Below are 20,051 nucleotides of genomic sequence, written 5' to 3'. Positions count from 1 at the left end.
GCAGATTTGTGTATTGCGATGTTTGCAATTGAAATATTGTATATGCATACAATATCACACTATATTATGTCGATATGAATCGAATCCATCTTTTTCTATGTAATTGATGTGAAATCAAGCTTTATTTGTGTAGTAATTGAACGAAACATGATACACGTGGTTGCTAATTGATTTTAAAAGTATGGAAGCCAGTTGTGATCTTTATTACATAAGATATTAGAAAGCTATGGAAACACATTATGGTTATAATTGAAAATTCTGAATTATTTTGTCATTATTATTGCATTTTATTGATTTATTGTAAACTGATTGTTTGTTTTGTTTTGATTTTAGCTTTTTACTAATAAAGAAATGGGATACAGTGTGTTCTAGTGAATTCGTCCCATAACAGTAAAAAGACTGGATCAGCATTCAGCACACTGCAGCGATGGATCCAGATGATCCAACACATGAGGCCATGGGTCGCCCAAAGAGAAAAACAAAACTTACCTTTGTCGGAAAGGAACGATTTGAACAAACAGTGACAAGTTTCTGGAATAAACAGAAAAAACTCAGAAGGAAATTGGAAGAGGAAATGAAAGAAAAGGCTTCACATTCAAAAGAGTCTTATGTTCTACAGAGAGACAGAATTGGCAGACTGATGTTGGAGTATCGTGATCTTCATGAAGATTTCATGGCTTTCCTAGAACGATCAAACTCAGATGAGAGCTACAGAGAAAAGGCATCACAAGACTTACTAATGCGTTCACTGGAAGACAAGGTGAATGACTTTATGCACGAATTAGATGCAATGAGGAAATCGTTTGTTAACTACAGTCCGAAACAAATCCAGGTCAAAACGGAACCAAGAGTGAGTCCTACTCAACCAAAGGTTATTCCAGATAATACATCTGCTCGCTCCCAAAGGACTTCACATTCATCTCGTAGTTCATCTCACAGCATCTCATTAGCTCAACAACGTATGGAAGCTGAGGAGGCAAAGGCGAAATTAGAGTACACACAGAGAGAAGCCAAACTTAGGAAGGAACAGGCATCTATTCAAGTTGATTTGGAGGTTCTTGGAGCCCAAAGAGATGCTGCAGTAGCTGAAGCCAAATTACGCGCATTGGAAAACATGCAAGATTGCATATCAATCTCATCACAGTCTATAGTCGGACCAGTTCTGGAGAGGGAGGACCCTATGAAGCGAACCAGAAGATATGTTGAGGAAATTCACCAACAGCCAGTCGAGTCCACAAGGATGCTTTCACCATGTCGTGCACTTGATCCATTTGAACCAAAACACAGCGAGTTTACAAGTTTTCTTCTTAAGAAAGAACTAATGATTAACAAACTAGTGAACTTTGACGATAAACCTGAGAATTTCTTGGCATGGAAAACTACTTTCAAGTCCGTAATACAGGAAGCCTCCGTATCACCGGCAGAGGAACTAGACCTACTTATAAGGTGGCTGGGACCAGAATCAAGAGAACACGCAAGAAGGGTGAAGGCCACAACAACCCATAACCCAGTAAGGGGTTGTGAGGCCCTTTGGAGAAGACTTCATGAGAGATACGGTTCGCCAGAATTAGTTGAGTCTGCAATACGGCTAAAATTGGCCAAATTTCCGAGGTTGGGGAACAACGACATGAAAAAGCTGTATGACTTGTCAGACCTACTTTGCGAAATAAAATCGCTAAAGGATGACCCCAAACAAGGACCTCTCTTCGCATACTTTGACACTTCTGTAGGAGTTCTTCCTATTTTACAAAAACTTACGTACAGTTTGCAGTCCAAGTGGACCACAAAGGCATCTAAATACAAACTGCTACATAATGTGTCATATCCACCGTTTGAAATATTTTGTGACTTTATTGAAGAATCTGCAAGGATGCTAAATGACCCAGGATTAGTGACCAAGCCAGACAATCCTAATTATAAACCACAGCAGCAAAATCGCGGTCAGCAAGGAACCTTCTCAGTGAAGAAGACAGGTGTCACAGAAACTACAGGCTGTTCTAGTGTCCAGAAAAAGTGTCCAATTCATGGAATGGGTCACACTTTAAATGAGTGCAAGGCATTCCGAAAGAAGTCGATTCGTGAACGCAAACAGTTTCTTAGGGAACAAAATCTGTGCTATAAATGCTGTGAATCTGACACTCATGCATTCAAAACGTGTAATGTTAGTGTTAAATGTACAGAGTGCGGAAGTGTGCAACACCCCACAGCCCTCCACAGGCCTCCAGACAGCCAGGCAACCCCTGAACAGCATGGCGGGGAGCGCATTCTTAAAGGAGGAGAACAGATTCTTTCAAAATGTACCGCCGTATGCGGAGCCCATTTCCAAGGACGCTCATGTGCGAAAGCGGTCCTAGTGAACGTCTATCCGAAGGATGACCCGAAGAAGTGCTTGACTCTATATGCACTAATAGACGATCAGAGCAATGCTACCCTTGCAAAGCCTGAACTCTTTGACTTTATGGGTGTACCAAATTCCCAAGCCCATTTCTTCACACTAACATCCTGTGCCGGACGTGTACAGAAAAGCGGTCGACGGATATCTAACCTAATGGTTGCGACAATGGATGGGTCTGTGGTAATGGAGATGCCAACAATCACCGAATGTGACGAGATCCCTAACGAAAAACATGAAATACCCACCTTCGAGGTAATAAAACACCATGCGCATCTGAAGGACTTACCTCTACCACCCATAGATCCGTGCGCTGAGATTTTGGTTTTAATTGGTAGAGATCTTTTGGAAGCTCATCATGTTCAATCTCAGAGACTAGGACCAAAGAACTCACCTTTCGCTCTACAGCTTAGACTGGGATGGGTTGTGATTGGAGACGTATGTCTCAACCGGGCACACAAGCCTTCAAACGTTAGTGTTTATAAGACAAATGTTATAACTAGTGAAAGGCAGTCCATTTTCCAACCATGTCCGAACAAGTTTCATCTCACTGAGGACGACACATCTAACCATGAGGACATTGGAGCCCATGTCTTCAAAAGAAAAGCAGATGATGATCAGGTCGGTCTGTCTCTTGAAGATCATCAGTTTATTAAAATCATGGATGAAGGGTTTGTGAAGGATGAGGATGGACGGTGGAAGGCTCCACTTCCCTTTAGATCTCCAAGACCTCAGCTGCAGAATAACAGACTTCAAGCCCTGAAACGTGCCCAGGTGTTGGACAGTGATCTGAAAAGGAATCCTATTAAGAGAGAACACATGATTATTACCTTCATGAAATCTATCACAGAGAGTGGTGCATTAGAGGTCGCTCCACCAGTTCCACAAGGAAAAGAGTGTTGGTTTTTGCCTCTTTTCGGAGTGTACCATCCCAGGAAACCAGACAGGATACGTGGAGTGTTTGATTCTTCGGTGAAGTTTGAGGGTCTATCCCTTAACAATGTGCTTCTCTCAGGACCAAATATGACCAATGACTTATTAGGTGTTCTGTTGAGATTCCGCATGAACAAAGTCGCTATCATGGCAGACATTGAGAAAATGTTCTATTCATTCCTCGTAAGAGAAGAAGATAGAGACTTCTTGAGGTTCTTTTGGTATAAGAACAATGACACAGAGGAAGATTTAATGGAGTATCGGATGAAGGTTCACGTGTTTGGAAACACACCATCCCCAGCCGTCGCAACCTATGGTCTAAGAAAAACTGTAGAAGATCAGGACGAAGATGTAAGAAAATATGTGATCAGGAATTTCTACGTGGACGACGGACTTATCTCCTTACCTACAAGTGCCGAAGCTATTGACCTTTTAAGGAGAACTCAAAGTGCATTAAAGAAAGCTAACATTAGACTGCATAAGATCGTATCCAACGATGTGGAAGTCATGGAAGCTTTCCCATCAGAGGACTTGGAAAAGAACTTGATGGCACTGGACATCGGATCAGACGACTTACCTGTCCAGCAAAGTCTAGGTCTGGCATGGGATATAAATGCGGACAGCTTCACCTACAACACACACATTCCAGTAAAGCCATTCACAAAGAGAGGACTGCTTTCTGTCATCAACAGCTTGTTTGACCCTCTTGGCTTCATTGCGCCCATTGTGATACATGGCAGGATCCTGTACAGAGAGCTGGGTGAGCATAACAGCAGCTGGGATGATCCGCTTCCTGAAGGTCGGGAGAAAGAGTGGCTACAATGGAAAGACTCCCTTCACAGTCTAGAAGGTTTACACATTCCGAGAATGTTCACTCCACTTTCCTTAAGCTATGCTGATTTGAAGGAATTACATGTCTTTTCTGACGCTTCCGAGAAGGCGATATCAGCTGTAGTGTACTTGCGAACAGTTAGCAGTTCAGGTGACATTCAGGTTGGATTCGTCATTGGAAAGTCGAAGATAGCTCCACTTCAGTCCACAACAATTCCACGTCTTGAACTATGTGCAGCTGTTTTAGGCACAGAATTAGTCCAGATTGTGATTAGACACTTAGATATTGACCCAGATTCTGCTACTTACTATACAGACAGCAAAGTGGTGCTAGGGTACCTGAACAATCACACTCGCAGATTCTACAACTACGTTTCTAATCGGGTTAGTGTCATACACAGAAGATCTAAACCTCAGCAATGGAGTTTTGTACCGACTTCACAAAATCCGGCAGACATAGGAACAAGATGTTCGACATCTGTGGAGCAGCTAGCTGAGAGTGATTGGCTTCGAGGACCGCCTCTACTAAGGTCTCCTCAACCCGATGAAGAAATACTTACCTTTCCATTGATTTCTCCAGACAAGGACAAAGAGATACGCCCAGAAGTCAATGTGAAGAAAACTGAAATACACACACCATTGGTGACACGATTTGAACACTTCTCCGCTTGGAAAAGTTTAGTTCGAGCCATTACAAATCTGAAGAAAATCTGCAAGTTGAGGAAAGGAAACATCAACTTACCATCACAAAGTGTCCAGGACACTCAGGAAGCAGAACTATTCATCATACGGACAGTCCAAGCATTCTTCTATGAGGAAGAAATCAAACGGATCAGAGACAGTAAGCTGTTGCCTTCATCAAGCAGCATCTTGAATTTACATCCGTTCTTAGATGACCAGGACATTCTGCGTGTTGGGGAACGTCTAAACCAAGCTCCTTTGTCCTTTGATGAGAAGAACCCCATCATCTTGCCTGCAAAGTCTCATGTTGCAAAACTTATTGTGACTCATTTACATGAGAAAGTGTACCACCAAGGGAGGCTTATTACAGAGGGCAAAGTGAGATCAAGTGGTTTTTGGATTGTTGGATGCAAGAAACTGGTCAATTCTATCATACGCAAGTGTGTTGTGTGTAAAAAACTTAGAGGGAAGTTGGAGTGTCAACGCATGAGTGACTTACCGGCAGACCGTGTCACACCAGGACCACCTTTCTCTGCCATAGGAGTCGATGTTTTTGGCCCATGGTCTATAGTCGCACGCAAGACTAGAGGAGGATTATCACACAGCAAGAGATGGGCTGTTCTCTTTTCCTGCCTAACTTCGAGAGCTATCCACATAGAGGTGATAGAAGAGATGAGTGCCTCATCATTCATAAACGCATTACGACGTTTTGTTTCCTTACGTGGTCCGGTCAAGGAAATACGGTCTGATAGAGGGACTAACTTTGTAGGTGCTCTAGACGTCATTCAGGCAGAGGCAATATATACAGAAAAGGGACCACTTAAAGATTACCTGCATGACAACAAAATAACATGGACATTCAACCCACCCCATGCTTCGCACAGAGGAGGTTCTTGGGAGCGAATGATCGGGATCTCTAGGAAGATACTTGATTCCATGTTACTTAACCCTAATGTGAAGCAGTTATCCCATGAAGTACTGTGTACTTTCATGTGTGAGGTGTGCGCTATCGTGAACTCTAGACCAATCTGTTCTGTGTCGTGTGATCCTGACAATCCGTACGTCATCAGTCCGTCAATGCTACTTACCCAGAAAAGTTTCCCTGACATTCTTCTGAAAGATTCATCAGACATCAAGGAAATATATAAAGCGCAGTGGAAACATGTGCAACATCTTTCTGATACTTTCTGGAAGAGATGGAAGGATGGATATTTGCAACATCTCCAGCGTAGGACAAAGTGGCAGTCTGAACATCTGGACATAAAAGTAGGGGATGTGGTACTGTTACGTGAAAAGGAGTTACACCGTGGACAGTGGCCTATGGGTCTAATCGTTCAAGTTTTCAAGAGTGATAGTGATCAAAAAGTCAGAACTGTTCAAGTTCGTGTTGTCAGAGATGGCAAGGACACTACATACATTAGACCAATTACAGAGTTGGTACTGTTAATTGATTGACTTGAACTGAATTGTTCATTCTTACAGTCATCTATGATGTAACTTGATATTTGTTTTTTTTTTGTTTTTTTTTTATGTGTTGTATGTTTGAGTTAAGTAATATCCTTAGGATATTAGGCGGGGAGTGTGATGTTTTACGAAACATTTTACGTACGACTTACTTTTGTTTTTGTAATGTCGGCAAGAGCAGAGCACGTTGTCTCACTTCATTTGCAGTGATTAATGCAGTTCTATAGTGTAAGTTGTTTACTTTAATGCTTTAATTGTGTAAACTTATGAAATAGATTGTTATTCTAGGGTGCATAGGAATGCATACTGTGTTAAGATGCACAATTTCTTGATTTGTCGGTTGGCTGACATGACCTATTTTCTGCATAGTGCGCAGATTTGTGTATTGCGATGTTTGCAATTGAAATATTGTATATGCATACAATATCACACTATATTATGTCGATATGAATCGAATCCATCTTTTTCTATGTAATTGATGTGAAATCAAGCTTTATTTGTGTAGTAATTGAACGAAACATGATACACGTGGTTGCTAATTGATTTTAAAAGTATGGAAGCCAGTTGTGATCTTTATTACATAAGATATTAGAAAGCTATGGAAACACATTATGGTTATAATTGAAAATTCTGAATTATTTTGTCATTATTATTGCATTTTATTGATTTATTGTAAACTGATTGTTTGTTTTGTTTTGATTTTAGCTTTTTACTAATAAAGAAATGGGATACAGTGTGTTCTAGTGAATTCGTCCCATAACAAACTGAAGCCAGTGATCAAGGTGATAGTACAACATTCTCTTTTTTTTAAAACTAAAATTCTTTCTGAGGATGGACTTATACAAACTAATTTAGATCTAGCTGACATTTTGTGTTAGAACACATACATGTATGCAGGAATTAAATTCACTTACTCCTTTGTTTAGCATCGTTGTACTTCTACCTGCATTCTTCTGGCGTTCGCTTGCTGTTAGTGAATTGTCTACAAAAACAAATTAGACTTAAACATACAATTTATGGCTTTGTTTTTCCTCTTTTCTGTTTCTTTATTGTTTATAAAATTCTTTTTTATTGGCCTCAATCATAAGCTATGGCTTCAAAACATCAAATCAGAATATTGAATTACATTATTTTGTGCACAAGGGATAAACGTATAAATTGAATATTAACACATGAAAAGTACATTTCAAACACACTGTGATTTGACGATGTTTACAAGTATATTTCAGATACAATGACAAACAATCAATCTTATTTTGTCCAAACCCTATAACACAGAATCAGAAAGCAGATCATTTCCACTTTGACTTTCTTGAATATGATATTTATATTAGGTAAATAATAGTTTTTCCAAGTAGGAAGAAATTCCTTACGCATTTAAAACATCTGCCACTTCCTCCCAGCCCTGCCTCCTCTTAGCCTGTCCGGATTTCGCCCCCTTTAAAATCCCCGAACAGATCTATCCAGTACGGCGGAAATCAGTCTCGTCTCCTCGTCCGGGGATCACTTTGTTCTCACTTTTTTCTCAAAAACCTATTTCGAGGTAAGGAGTTTCTCTATATCTTTTTCTGCCATTTTAGATTTTGTACATAGGCCTATAGTCTGCTGTGTATATAGTCTGCTGTGTATATGCAGACGATATTGTACTTTGTCGTCGGATACAAAGTAACCAACACAACCCTTTACCTTTTACAAAAATCATATGTAATTTCATAAGAATTTCTGAGAAAAAATTAACTTAAAACGTTTTAATGGAAAATAAACAAATGAACTCATCACTATACCAATTGGAATACTGCCACAACTCACCAGCGTAAATATTACATGGGCGCCGCCATTACTGAAGAGTTCCAAAGAGACCGCTTGTGTAATTGAAAAAAGTCCGAGTTCGTACTAAAAAATTTTCGAGTACGTACTCTTAGGAATACGTACTCGAAAATTTTTATAACCTAAGATTTTGATCTCGTACTCCTAAGAGTACAATTTTGAGTTCGACCCAGAGTAGGAACTGGAGCCCGATTCAAGGTTTCTAGCCTCCTAGCCTGGAACGGACAGACCTCGAGAAGCAGAACATCGAGTTACAAAACACCAAGCTGGCGCTACAGATCGAATTCAGAATTGCACATGCGTCAATTATTCTGCAGACTTTTGCCGGTTTCATCCTAATTTCACTGTGTAAGACATGGAACCTTCTTTTTCACCTTCCGAATTCTCGCTCAATGGTGTTACGTGTGCGACAATGGGCTGCATTAAAGGATTCCTCGCGTCGATGTTTTCCCGGATTCCTTTAGTGTTTAAGCTGTTGTAAATTAAGCTTTCCTGTAGAAAAAAAGCCGGGTAACCGCTAGGTATCAGCCATACATAGTGTCAATCATGAATTTCGCTACAAAAACCTCAATGTCCTCAGTCACATGATGTAGTGCCACATGCATTCGGGGAGACGTTCATCTCTTCAACTTCAAAAGGTAATTAAGTTCCTCATTTAGTTTTATTTGCATTTAAAGAATTCTGTTAACTTTTAAAATTTATTATTGCTCAGTAAATTCTGTACATTATATGTTGTTTTCACATAAGTCTACATGATAAAGGGAGGGGGTGTTAACAGTCAAATGTATCCGTAATCATGATTCACTAATAAATATATGATGCTAGTCTATGTACAAATATAATCAATTATGTTTTAAATGTAAGCTTCGAAAGAATAAATTAATTACGTTTTTTTTTTAATAATTCAGTTTGTATAGATATGTTGATGTATATGCATTTTTAAAATTCTCATTAAAGTACTCGGCTGCATATTTACTTGACAGATTCAAAATATGCAATGAAATTGTCAATCTTTTGAACAAGTGCAAAAGTTTGCATTTATATAGTCATTTTGTTTTGTCATAAATCATATAGAACATATATCAGGATAATCCCAAATGTACACTTATCCGACTGAAGAAGATTTAATGGGAAGGATAATGACAGAGAGGATTAATTTTCCTCCTCAAATGCAAGTTAGTATTATTCTTATTTCATCACTTAAAATTCCATAATTTTCTATTCTATGAAAAGTAAAGAACACCAAAATATCGTCAAATATCTTGTGAAGATATTATCAAAGGCGGATCCCGGGCTGGCATGCCCCCCCCCCCCCCCCCCCCGGTTTGAAATTTTTGTATGTAAAAATTATTAAGGTCTTCCGTTTCCAACGGAAGACCTTCTACTGATTCTGATGGTTAAAATTATTCTTTATATACCTTTTTTTTTCCTAGACGCCAACTTTGAGACCTCGTAACTCGCTCATTTCTGACCGGATTTCGCTCAAATTTTCAGAGGTTATAGACGTTTATAAACTCTATCAGAATGCAGGCTAAAATTTCAAAAAGTCACTTCCGGTTTTGAGTTATTCCCCTTTTAACGAAAATTTATAGGCTTTCGTTTCCAGACAAAGGCTCAGAGAAGGCTAAAGCTGGAGCAGAAATTCTACTGATTTTAGATAACAGAAGGATTGAAGTTCTGCACATCGGTTTTTGTTTTTCGATTTCTTTATTCAAAATGGCGCTATATAGGGGTCAAAAATTAGAACGCTTAAAAGAACCAAAAATTACTCACATTTTGCTTCTTATCTCCTAAACTAAAAATATTTTGTTAAAATATATAGAGCATAATTTGTGAAGAATTAGAAGATCTTTCAAACGATATGTCGGAAAAAGGACTGACCCCTAAATTAAGGGATCTAGAGGGGCCAAAAGTTATTTCCAGATATCTTAAAAAGTATTGAGATTTTGTTATACATCAAAGAAGCAAAGTTGTTGAAAATGTCAAGCTAAATCTAATGGAGTCGTCAAAATACGTCCAACGTCGTCACTTCCTGCCAAACCGGAAGTAGTCGGAAAACGCGTATTTTTGCCGTTTTTGACAAGTTTTTGGGCAACATATGTCTCTGGGAGCTTAAAAATTAATTTTTCGTGCATAGTCATCACTTCCGGTCAAACCGGAAGTAGCAAAAAATGGCTTATTTTTGCATTAATTAACATCGCTTTAGAGGATTCAAAGCATTTTTGGGCGTTATTTCTCATTTTTGTTAAAAATGAGAGCTACTTCCGGTCAAACAGGACGGAAGACCTACTCGTTGCTTTGCAACGAGCTTTGCTCTAGTTATGTCCATTATCCTAAAATCAAGGAAAAACATCCTTTTTATGTGTAAGAAGTTGTTAGCTTTTCAGCCCTGGTTCCCCAAAGAGGACCTCACCTTAGACCCGCTGGGCTTCAGTACAGCTACCAGACCCCCCCCCCCCCCCCCCCCCCTTCTACTGCCCCCCCCCCCCCACCCGTTACAAAATTCCTGGATGCGCCACTGTTTAATTTTTGAATTTTTACAACATTTTGTTTGACATCCATTTACAAGATAAAAATTTACATGGCAACCTATCTACTATAATAGTATTTCTGAGACAAAAAACACATTAAGTCAAATTTTCAAAATTCATGTAACAGGCTTTTTTTATCTATAAATTTATAATTTTCTTGACCATTTCTAGGACCACTTTAATTAAGGCTCTATAAGGCCTTGATACCAAGAGCATGACCTTTCCAATGTATGCTTGGAATTCGGGAATATTTAACATAAAAAGAAGTACACAGTGGGATTGTATTTTAAGGTAGGTAATTAAAATACCTGTGACAGTTTTCACTTTTCAAGGATTACACTCAATTTAAACCATTAATAAGCAGTTTACTTAAAAATTTTGGGACAACATTGTATTTTGGGGTCTGAGAATTTGATATGCAAAGAATATGGCTTTCATGTTTGGACTGTTTTTATAAAGAAAAAAATTGATAGAACCCCCTGCTTTTGGCATTAGAAATGGAATTGAGGCTTTACTTATTTTGACCCCCAGCAGACCTTTCATAACCCTGTCATTTATCTTTGTTTGGATATACCAGGGCAATATAATAAATACTAGTAATCAATTTATAAATTATGATATGAAAATTGATAGTTAAATTGAATTTAAATACATTAATTTTCATGTTTTAGGAATTGACTGAAATATCAAGAAAAGCAAATAATCCCACAAGATGGCCTTTGATCTGGACTGTGATTGATGAAGAAATGGCCGCTGTATTAACCGAGACATCATATTAGCCTGAGCAGTATATTTTGATACAAAATATGTTATGGATTTGAATTGCTGTAAACAATCATGACAGTTTATTAGTTTTCTATAAAAAAGAGTGGAAGGATTCATTAAAAAAAAAAAGCATGGATCTAAATGTTGAACATATGGGACTTGAAAGACTAAGTAAATATGGCTTTGAAAATTTGTTACAATCTTTTAAGTTACAATATTTTATTTTACAACATTATATGTAACAGTATGATTTGTAGTTCAGTATATTGCAAATTTTAGTTGTTTTATACATATCATATTATAATAAAACAATTATATACAATATAACTGTTGTCAATAATTATTTGAAAAGTTTTTATTGGGTCCTGAATGGGTAATTTACCTTTGCAGGATGAAAATCTAGGTCATATATAGTAAAGGTTTCGAAAAATACTTTTATGTTTGGCTACTAATAGAATATAGAGCATGATCATATACATAAATGTATCTTCATGGGAACATCAATCTGATTAAAATCAGATCTTTCTTAAGCTCTGAATTCTGATGGTCACTGTACAATCTTCTATATTTACAGCGACCATTATAATTAGAATTTAGAGTGTAACAAAGACTTGATTTTAATCAGATTGTGGGCACATAACACACACTCTGATATAGAATTTCTAAAGTTTAGAAATGTCTTATTTAATTGGCATTTTTGATTAGATAGGTTTCTTCCTTGTTTCTATAATAGAATTGTTCATTTTTTCCATATTTTAATCAATTTTATCAGTTCTACGCATAACCTCCGCCATTGCTGTTTCAGGGCAATATTGTTTACATTGAAGTCTTGTAAAAATTCCAGTCATCCGGAGAGTTGCAGATTTTATGTTAACAAGCTAATTCAGAGAATTTGTGTCCCCCGCTACTCCTACAATTTTGGTCTGATTTCAATATATTATAACTTGGAACACAAGTAGACTACACTAAGATACATAAACATGTGTATCGGTTTTTTATTTCGATGAACGGTGTTGCCATGGTTACTAAAAATAGAATTTTTTGTGAAATTTCTTTAAAACGCTACTCCTCCTACAGTTTTGCTCTGAATTCAATATAACGTGGCACACAAGTAGACAACACTAAGATACATAAACAAATGCATCGGTTTTTGATTTTGATGATTTTGCCATGGTTACTAAAAATTGTAATTTCTGTGAAATTCCTTTAAGGACACACGAGACCTTCCTCAATTACAGATAAATTTCCATAAAACTTCATGCTTGATCTATTTGCATATAAACCTGTTTATGCCCAAAAAATTGGATCGGGGTATGTCACCAGGCTATTTATAGAGTTAGAATAAATTGGATAATCCTTATTATAACATACAAAAAAAGTATTGAATGCTATTTATAAAGTCATAGTAGATATTTTCCATTGAAACTGTATATCCAGATGGAAAAATATGATAAAAAAATGAAATTTATTTTTTGAAAGCCATGTTTCCAGGCTATTGAATAAATTTTCTAATGATAATGCTATTTTTTATCATTGTAACGAATTGAGTTATCTCCCTTTAATATGAAAAAGAAATGAGAAACAAATGCAGTGGAATAGAAAGTGTATTTAAATCATCATGATATCACAGATAATTGTTCAAATTAGAAACATGTAGTCATTACATGTATATTCATATAACAATAGTCATTACATGTATATTCATATAAGAAGTGGTCAGTTACCTTTCATAAAATACTGATGTAATGACTTGATGATTTTACCATTGGATGTCACTCTGACCTTACCCATGTTTTTCTCTGACAAAATAGACTTTACACCATTCACAGGATCTCTGTGAGGAGCAATGCAAAGATGGTCATAGTGAAGACCAGAAGCTGCAATTTTGTTAGCTGTAAATTTAGATAAAATACTTTCATCTACAAGATGTTTCAATGAAGAAGCATTTCTACTCAATAAAATAGCATATTTGTCATTCTCAATAACAGTGTCTACGAACCCAATAATGAAGTAACTGGCTCTTAGTCCCACTTGATGCATTGCACGGATTATAACATTCGAATCGAATTTTGCATTGTGAGCAACTAACACTATGTTGGAAAAATTTTTCAACCATGTAATAAATGTTTTTATTATACTTTCATGTTAAATACTAAAATTTGATTGGTTTAGACGCAGTTAACAATCTGTTCTATTACCCTCAGCCTTAGCAACACACGTGACAACGGGTAACACAACGGTAATGCCACATGCGTGGAAATTATTCGCGTACGGTTCACCGTAGAATTCTCAAAACGTCAGTTGCGCGTTTGAAAGACCCGGAATAAACTTGACGTCAATAAAAGCTTGCGTCCGATGTAGCTTACTTGAAAACAACAAACGACAGACGAAACGTGCTTGCGAGTGCAGAAATAAGGAAACTTTAGATGATAAAGGACTCGTAGAGTATCAAATAAACAATAAAGAGGTCAGTAAATCTTTTTCGAAGTAGCGGGGAGTTTGAAAGCTTTCTAAACGTGAACGAAAAGGCGATCGACGATTTGCATTGCTGACATAGTAAATCAAGAAGACATTCAGTATAATAAAATAAATGGTGCCTGTTTTGGAGGGTAACAGTTGAAATTGACACCCCTCGGAAAACCATTGTCAACCTCCGCTGACGCGTCGGTTGACAATGGTTTTCCTTGGGGTGTCAATTTCAACTGTTACCCTCCAAAACAGGCACCATTTATATACTATACCATCCTTCGCATTCTTACATGGCACCTGTACTCCATTCTTGAACATAATATTCTCCTTCACAGCAATACCCGATACAGCAGTGGCAGAGGGTGAAATGGGCTGTGTAGATGGAAGGATATACTGTGAAAACGATTTCTCAGAGGCATATGCACCAATCTTGGTGACTTCACAATCTTTACCTATAAAATCATAAGGAAAAGGAATTATAAATCAATATGTCACAAACAGACAACATACACTTTTACATTACAAATTTATAATTCTGGAAGAAATGAAGCAGTGGCATAATTATTATGAAAATAATACTTCAGTTCCATGCATTACTTCTGTAGTCAATATATGAACACTCAGCAAGACCTGTAGTTTCCAAATCAAAATAAACAAATGTGCACTGGTCATGGACAATAGGAGTAGACTGAGGTTTCTCAGAGGTGGTGGTATCTCTGTAATGTTTTCCATGTCTCCTTCATTGTTGTTTAGATCAACACGTTTTGTATGTTGTTCCCTCCCTAATCTCTGATGACTTGTGACTTCTGGGAATCTATTTTCTTCATTGCCCTGTTCTTCTTGTAAGCTGGTGTATCTTCTCTTTCCTTGTCTCGTTTCCTTTTCAAATCTGTTTTCTTTGCACTGGAACTAGTGACTTGTCCAGGAGAAAGAAGCAACTTCTCATTTACCAGTAATGAAAGAGGGTATGTCCAAAATGATATCTTCTTTACATAGAAATACACGTGTTTATTGTATTGTCTTGTAGTGATGAAATATACAAATTACTATACTACATGTATATACCTGTATTACATATTGATGTCCTAAATTTTTCTGTGCCACAGCAGCAGCAATACGAAAGTCATTACTCTCAGATCCAGAGTAGAAAGTGGACTTTGGTGTTTTACTTGCAACTGTATTGTTGAAACTCTCATTTGCCTATGTACTTCCTAAGTTGATTAATTTTTCACCCTGTGAAATGTAGAATCCAAGGAGAGATAGATCAGATTTCAAGTGCTGGTTAGATAGGTAGCGATGATATGGAAGTTGCTGTGGCTTGTAGGTTTCAGGTGAAGAGAGAAATCCACACCAGGTATCACATAGCCTGTGGTCTCCATAGACATGTGGTGTTATGGCCTCCAGATTTTTCTTCAGACTGCTCAAATCTTCTTGATTTTGACTGATGCAGTATTTGAAACACTTGCTGATATGATTTATGGTTTTGGTATTTAGTTCTTTGTAGTTCTTGCCCTTCTTCAAGTCATATAATTTATTAGTAAATTGTTTCATTGTATGGTTTTTATCACTCTGTTTCTTTAGGGCTGGGTTTACCTCCAGGCGTGCTCTTGCAACAGTTGTTGAATCATTGTTCATGATAACAGTGCTGACATTCACATCATTTTGGCCAAGTTCTTGCAACATCTGTATGCACATATCTGGTCCCATGGCTTTTGCACTTTTGGACCAGTTCTTTCGACAGTCATGGATGGGTAGATCCTTTCCAGATTTTTCAGAGTTGTCGCATACTCTACAATAGCTGTTGCGAGTTGCAAAATTGACAACTTTCCCCGTTTCATTTCCGATCATTGCAGCATGACCTGCAAAATTTATAATGTGTAAATTATAAAAAATACATGCAATAAAAGAGTAATATCACAACTAAATTACTTTATGAAGATAAAATGTACTGTCTTACATTTTACTTATTGCCAGTTTGCCATACACTAATCAGTCTATTGAAGTTGGACTATGAAACAGTGGAAGATGTATTCAATTTTTATTAAAAAAAATATCCCTTATTATTTTACTAACATCCACTAAAGAGATAAAAATGTGCCACAAAGTGTTATATATTATACAATTATGGACTTCAGTGAAGGTCGATATGTGGTTATAGGGACTCATGGCAATTGATATTGACCGAAGGCACAGAGAGTGATATCGAAAGAACAGGCGAGGTTGCTATCATTTTCTGTGTCTGAGGTCAATATTAATTGCCATGAGTCCTTAAAACCACAGTCATAAATTTGACCATTCACTGAAGACCATAATAGTTATATTATATAATCACTCAAATTGAAAGCACTGACACAGTCGTAACAATGGATTACGTACTACTAACTTTAGCGCAACCAAACGGCATGTTGTGTGATATTATTTTATTTTACTGGAATGTTTAGAAAATAAATTATATACCTGACAAACTGGAATAGGATCGACCTGATCCTCTTTTCTGCCACCCGCCATCAAATGATACAGACAGCTCATTAGGTGTACTGTAAAACAGCATAGTTCATTTTAGTATATGTAACCTTGATTTTCCTATTTATATTATAAGCATTGCAAATATTATTAAAAAAATGTTTGATAAAAATACCTGTCACAGTACACAGATAAAAAAATGTTCAATATATTTCTGTTACTACAAAAGTAATTTGGTACCTTGATGATTCCTTCTCGGCTGCAGCCATATCGTCACAACTCTTTTTGGCCACTTCTTCTAATGCCTTTCCTACTTCCCTTTCTGTTTTCTTCAAGGTTTTGTGGCACATAGATGAATATTAAGTACACTTAATAGCATTGATACTTTCTTCTGGCCAATGCCTGCATGAAGCATACCTATAAAATATAAACAATTTTATATACTGTTCTTTTTACAACATAATAACATTTAAATTTTTGTAATTTATAATATATCTGGTGGTTCAACTAGTATACCATTCAAATATCATATTAAAATGTGTCCTTAGAATAAAACTGCACTACATTTTTGTTTGTAGTACATGTACATATAAAATTTAATTATCTATATACAATGCCTACCAAGAGCCAGTTTTGTGTTGACATCAAATGTTCTTGATGGATGGTCACTGTCTACAAGTGAGTGTCTCTTTCCTGTTGGAACTGATACCACCATATCACAATTCACACACTTTATTTGTAACACTGATGCCAGCCCATATCTGATCTCACCACAAATATTTGTGAAGTTCAAAGGATGTCTGCAGAATTCACAACCTTCAAGCAGCTTCTCAATGACGTACTGAATTTCAATAATCCTTCTCCCTTCGTTCCACTTTATCGTTACATCATCACCAGTGTCTTCACAACCTATCACGATTTCCTCTTCTTCAATGTTTGATGGCACTGACATACAATAATCATGCTCATAAGGTACATATTCTGGCAAATCGATGGAGTGAGAAGTCTCTGACAGAACAAGACTTGCATCATCATGACCTTTAATAAATGAAATGCACAGTTATACAATAATATGCAGGATATACATGAAGGCGTTTATATACGTCCGTATGAACCATATATGAAAGAGAATCGAAAACAAGAAATCATAATCAAAATTTTACTCACTTGGCTGCAGAAGTATCTCTCCTTGGTTTTTCCGCTAGTTGTTTACTTCTAATGCCCGTATCCTTCTCAACTTTCCTTCGGATATAAATTTCATAACTTTCCCGCGAACTTGTTCCTCCATGTTGTAAACATAGTAATAAAATTACCTCCAATTACAAAAAAGCGCATAAAGGGACATAATAATTTCTTAACATTCAAACCAATTCTGGAATTATTCCGGAATTTTGTGGTGGAAATCTTCACATTGCGGAGATAGAAAAAAATCTTTGGAAATAATGGAAGATACGTCGCGTCTGACCTTAAAATGCTACTCTTCCTACAGTTTTGGTCTGATTTCAATATAACTTGGCACACAAGTAGACTACACTAAGATACGTAAGTAAGTGCATCAGTTTTTGATTTCGATGAACGGTGTTGCCATGGTTACTAAAAATTGAAATTTGTCATCTAAAACACTACTCCTACAGTTTTGCCCTGATTTCAATAAAGGTAGACTACACTCAGGTACTTAATTGAATGCATCGGTTTTTGATTTCGGAGAATGTTGCCATGGTTACTTAAAACAGAAATTTTTTTGAAATTCCTTTAAAACGCTACTCCTCCTACAGTTTTGGTCTGATTTCAATATAACTTGGCACACTAAGATACATAAGTAAATGCATCGGTTTTTGATTTCGATGAACGGTTTTGCAATGGTTACTTAAAATAGTATTTTTTGTGAAATACTTTTAAAACGCTACTATTCAGGACTACAATTTTGCTCTGATTTCAATGTAACTTGGCACACAAGTAAACAACACTAAGATACATAATTTAGTGCATCGGTTTTTGATTTCGATGAACGGTGTTGCCTTGGTTACTTAAAATAGAAATTTTTTTGAAATTCCTTTTAACATTACTCCTACAGTTTTGGTCTGATTTCAATATAACTTGGCACACAAATTAACTACACAAAGATACATAATGCAGTGCATCGGTTTTTGATTTCGATGAATTGGTTACTTAAAATAGAATTTTTTGTAAAGTTCCTTTAAAACGGTACTCCTCCTTCTGTTTTGGTCTGATTTCATGATAACTTGGCACACAAGTTAACTACATTAAGATACACAAATTAGTGCATCGGTTTTTGATTTCAATGAACGGTGTCACCAAGGTAAATAGAAATTTCTGTGAAATTCATTTAAAACGCTACCCCTCCTACAATGTTGGTCTGATTTCAATAAAATTTGGCACACAAGTAGACTACACTAAGATTCATAATTCTATTTATTGCTGCCTATTGCAAAGTTTCAAATCCAAGTGCTACTTTTCCTTTGTTACACGCACAAACCAGTATAGCTACAGTCTCATCAGAGACTTCTGGTTTAGCATCTACTTATGATGAGTTTGCACAAAACAGTGTGAATAAAGAATCTCTTGAAGAGACGAGGAGACTCCAAAACATTTCTCAAAGTCTGACAAATGTGAAGGACAATGTTTTAGATTTTTTTATTGAAGTGGACAAGATTAAACAAGAGCTCTATGAAAAGACATTTCATTCAAAGGGTTCTAATGTTTTAAACTCTGTACAAGATGAGCTTTCCAAAAATGAGGCATTAATCAACAAGTTTGAACATTAGTTACAAAACTTTGAATTCAATGATACTTTTTTGAAATGTGACTAAAATATGGCGATGAGAAGTTTAAAAGAACTTACTAGTATTTTGACTTGATATGGAGATTTTGTAGTGTCGCTGATAACCAGTTTAGGAAAGATGTGCTGAGAGCTTTATAAAAACAAACAAGAGGCCTACAGGCCACATTGCTCACCTGATCACTGGCTAGGAAAAAGAAAGGATGACTGCACTTAACGCCGGTTTTTGGGTCTTTTTCAATCTCTGTTGTCACATTAATTTTTGTTTTTATTTTTGCCTTAAGTCATGTGTAATAGAGTTTGGTCTATTTCCAAATGAAATGCAATGTCATAATGGTTATAAACTGTGTTGCAATAAAATAATTAGTTGTTTTCTTACCCTATCTCTCTGCAAATATCGGGAAAATAGACTTATCTGCCCTTGATTGGAGATAAGATTTATAAATATGCATGAGGTGGAACTAATATTGTAATGAGTGGTCTAAAATTAGAATAGTTACTGTATTTATATTTGGTGCATTCTCTCTCTCTCTCTCTCTCTCCATATGTTTGTCACTATTAATTTTTATGTTTTTAAATAAAGTATATATAACTAATAACAAAAAACATCGACCGGTAGAAGTAGCCATTGATAATTAACAGCAACGGTTGATGTCAACAATTCGCGTGTTCGAATATAAGTATCGACTAGCTTAGTCGGTAATGCACAGAATCAATAATATTGAGGTCCGGGATCGAGACCCGCTAACAACAGTAAGCATACTAAAATTATTTTAATTAAAGAATTACTTTATTTTTCCCCTTTTATAAAGAAGAAAGAAAAACATCACAATTACTTATGGGTTTTTTTTTTTTTTTTTAGTTTTTTTTTTTTTTTTTTTTTTATAAAATTACT

General features: G+C 36.5%; 2 protein-coding genes across 2 annotated transcripts; one reads left to right on the top strand and one right to left on the bottom strand.

Moving 5' to 3' along the window:
* The first annotated feature begins 427 nt into the window (after positions 1–427).
* Positions 428–6,292, top strand: LOC134263345 (uncharacterized). The gene has a single exon (XM_062745678.1). The coding sequence runs from the start codon at positions 428–430 to the stop codon at positions 6,290–6,292; it is 5,865 nt and encodes a 1,954-aa protein (XP_062601662.1).
* An 8,383-nt stretch (positions 6,293–14,675) lies between these two features.
* On the bottom strand, positions 14,676–16,706 carry LOC134263344 (uncharacterized). Its single transcript, XM_062745677.1, has 4 exons — positions 16,597–16,706; positions 16,351–16,430; positions 15,102–15,752; positions 14,676–14,809 (listed from the first exon to the last, which is right to left on the bottom strand). The coding sequence occupies exons 1-4, from the start codon at positions 16,704–16,706 to the stop codon at positions 14,676–14,678; spliced, it is 975 nt and encodes a 324-aa protein (XP_062601661.1).
* Positions 16,707–20,051: the final 3,345 nt, after the last annotated feature.

The sequence above is a fragment of the Saccostrea cucullata genome, unplaced genomic scaffold (assembly GCF_032062105.1).
Source record: "Saccostrea cucullata isolate Sc308-1 unplaced genomic scaffold, CSIRO_AGI_Scuc_v1 ctg2745, whole genome shotgun sequence".
Lineage (NCBI taxonomy): Eukaryota > Metazoa > Mollusca > Bivalvia > Ostreida > Ostreidae > Saccostrea > Saccostrea cuccullata.
This window is presented reverse-complemented; position numbering and strand designations above follow the sequence as displayed.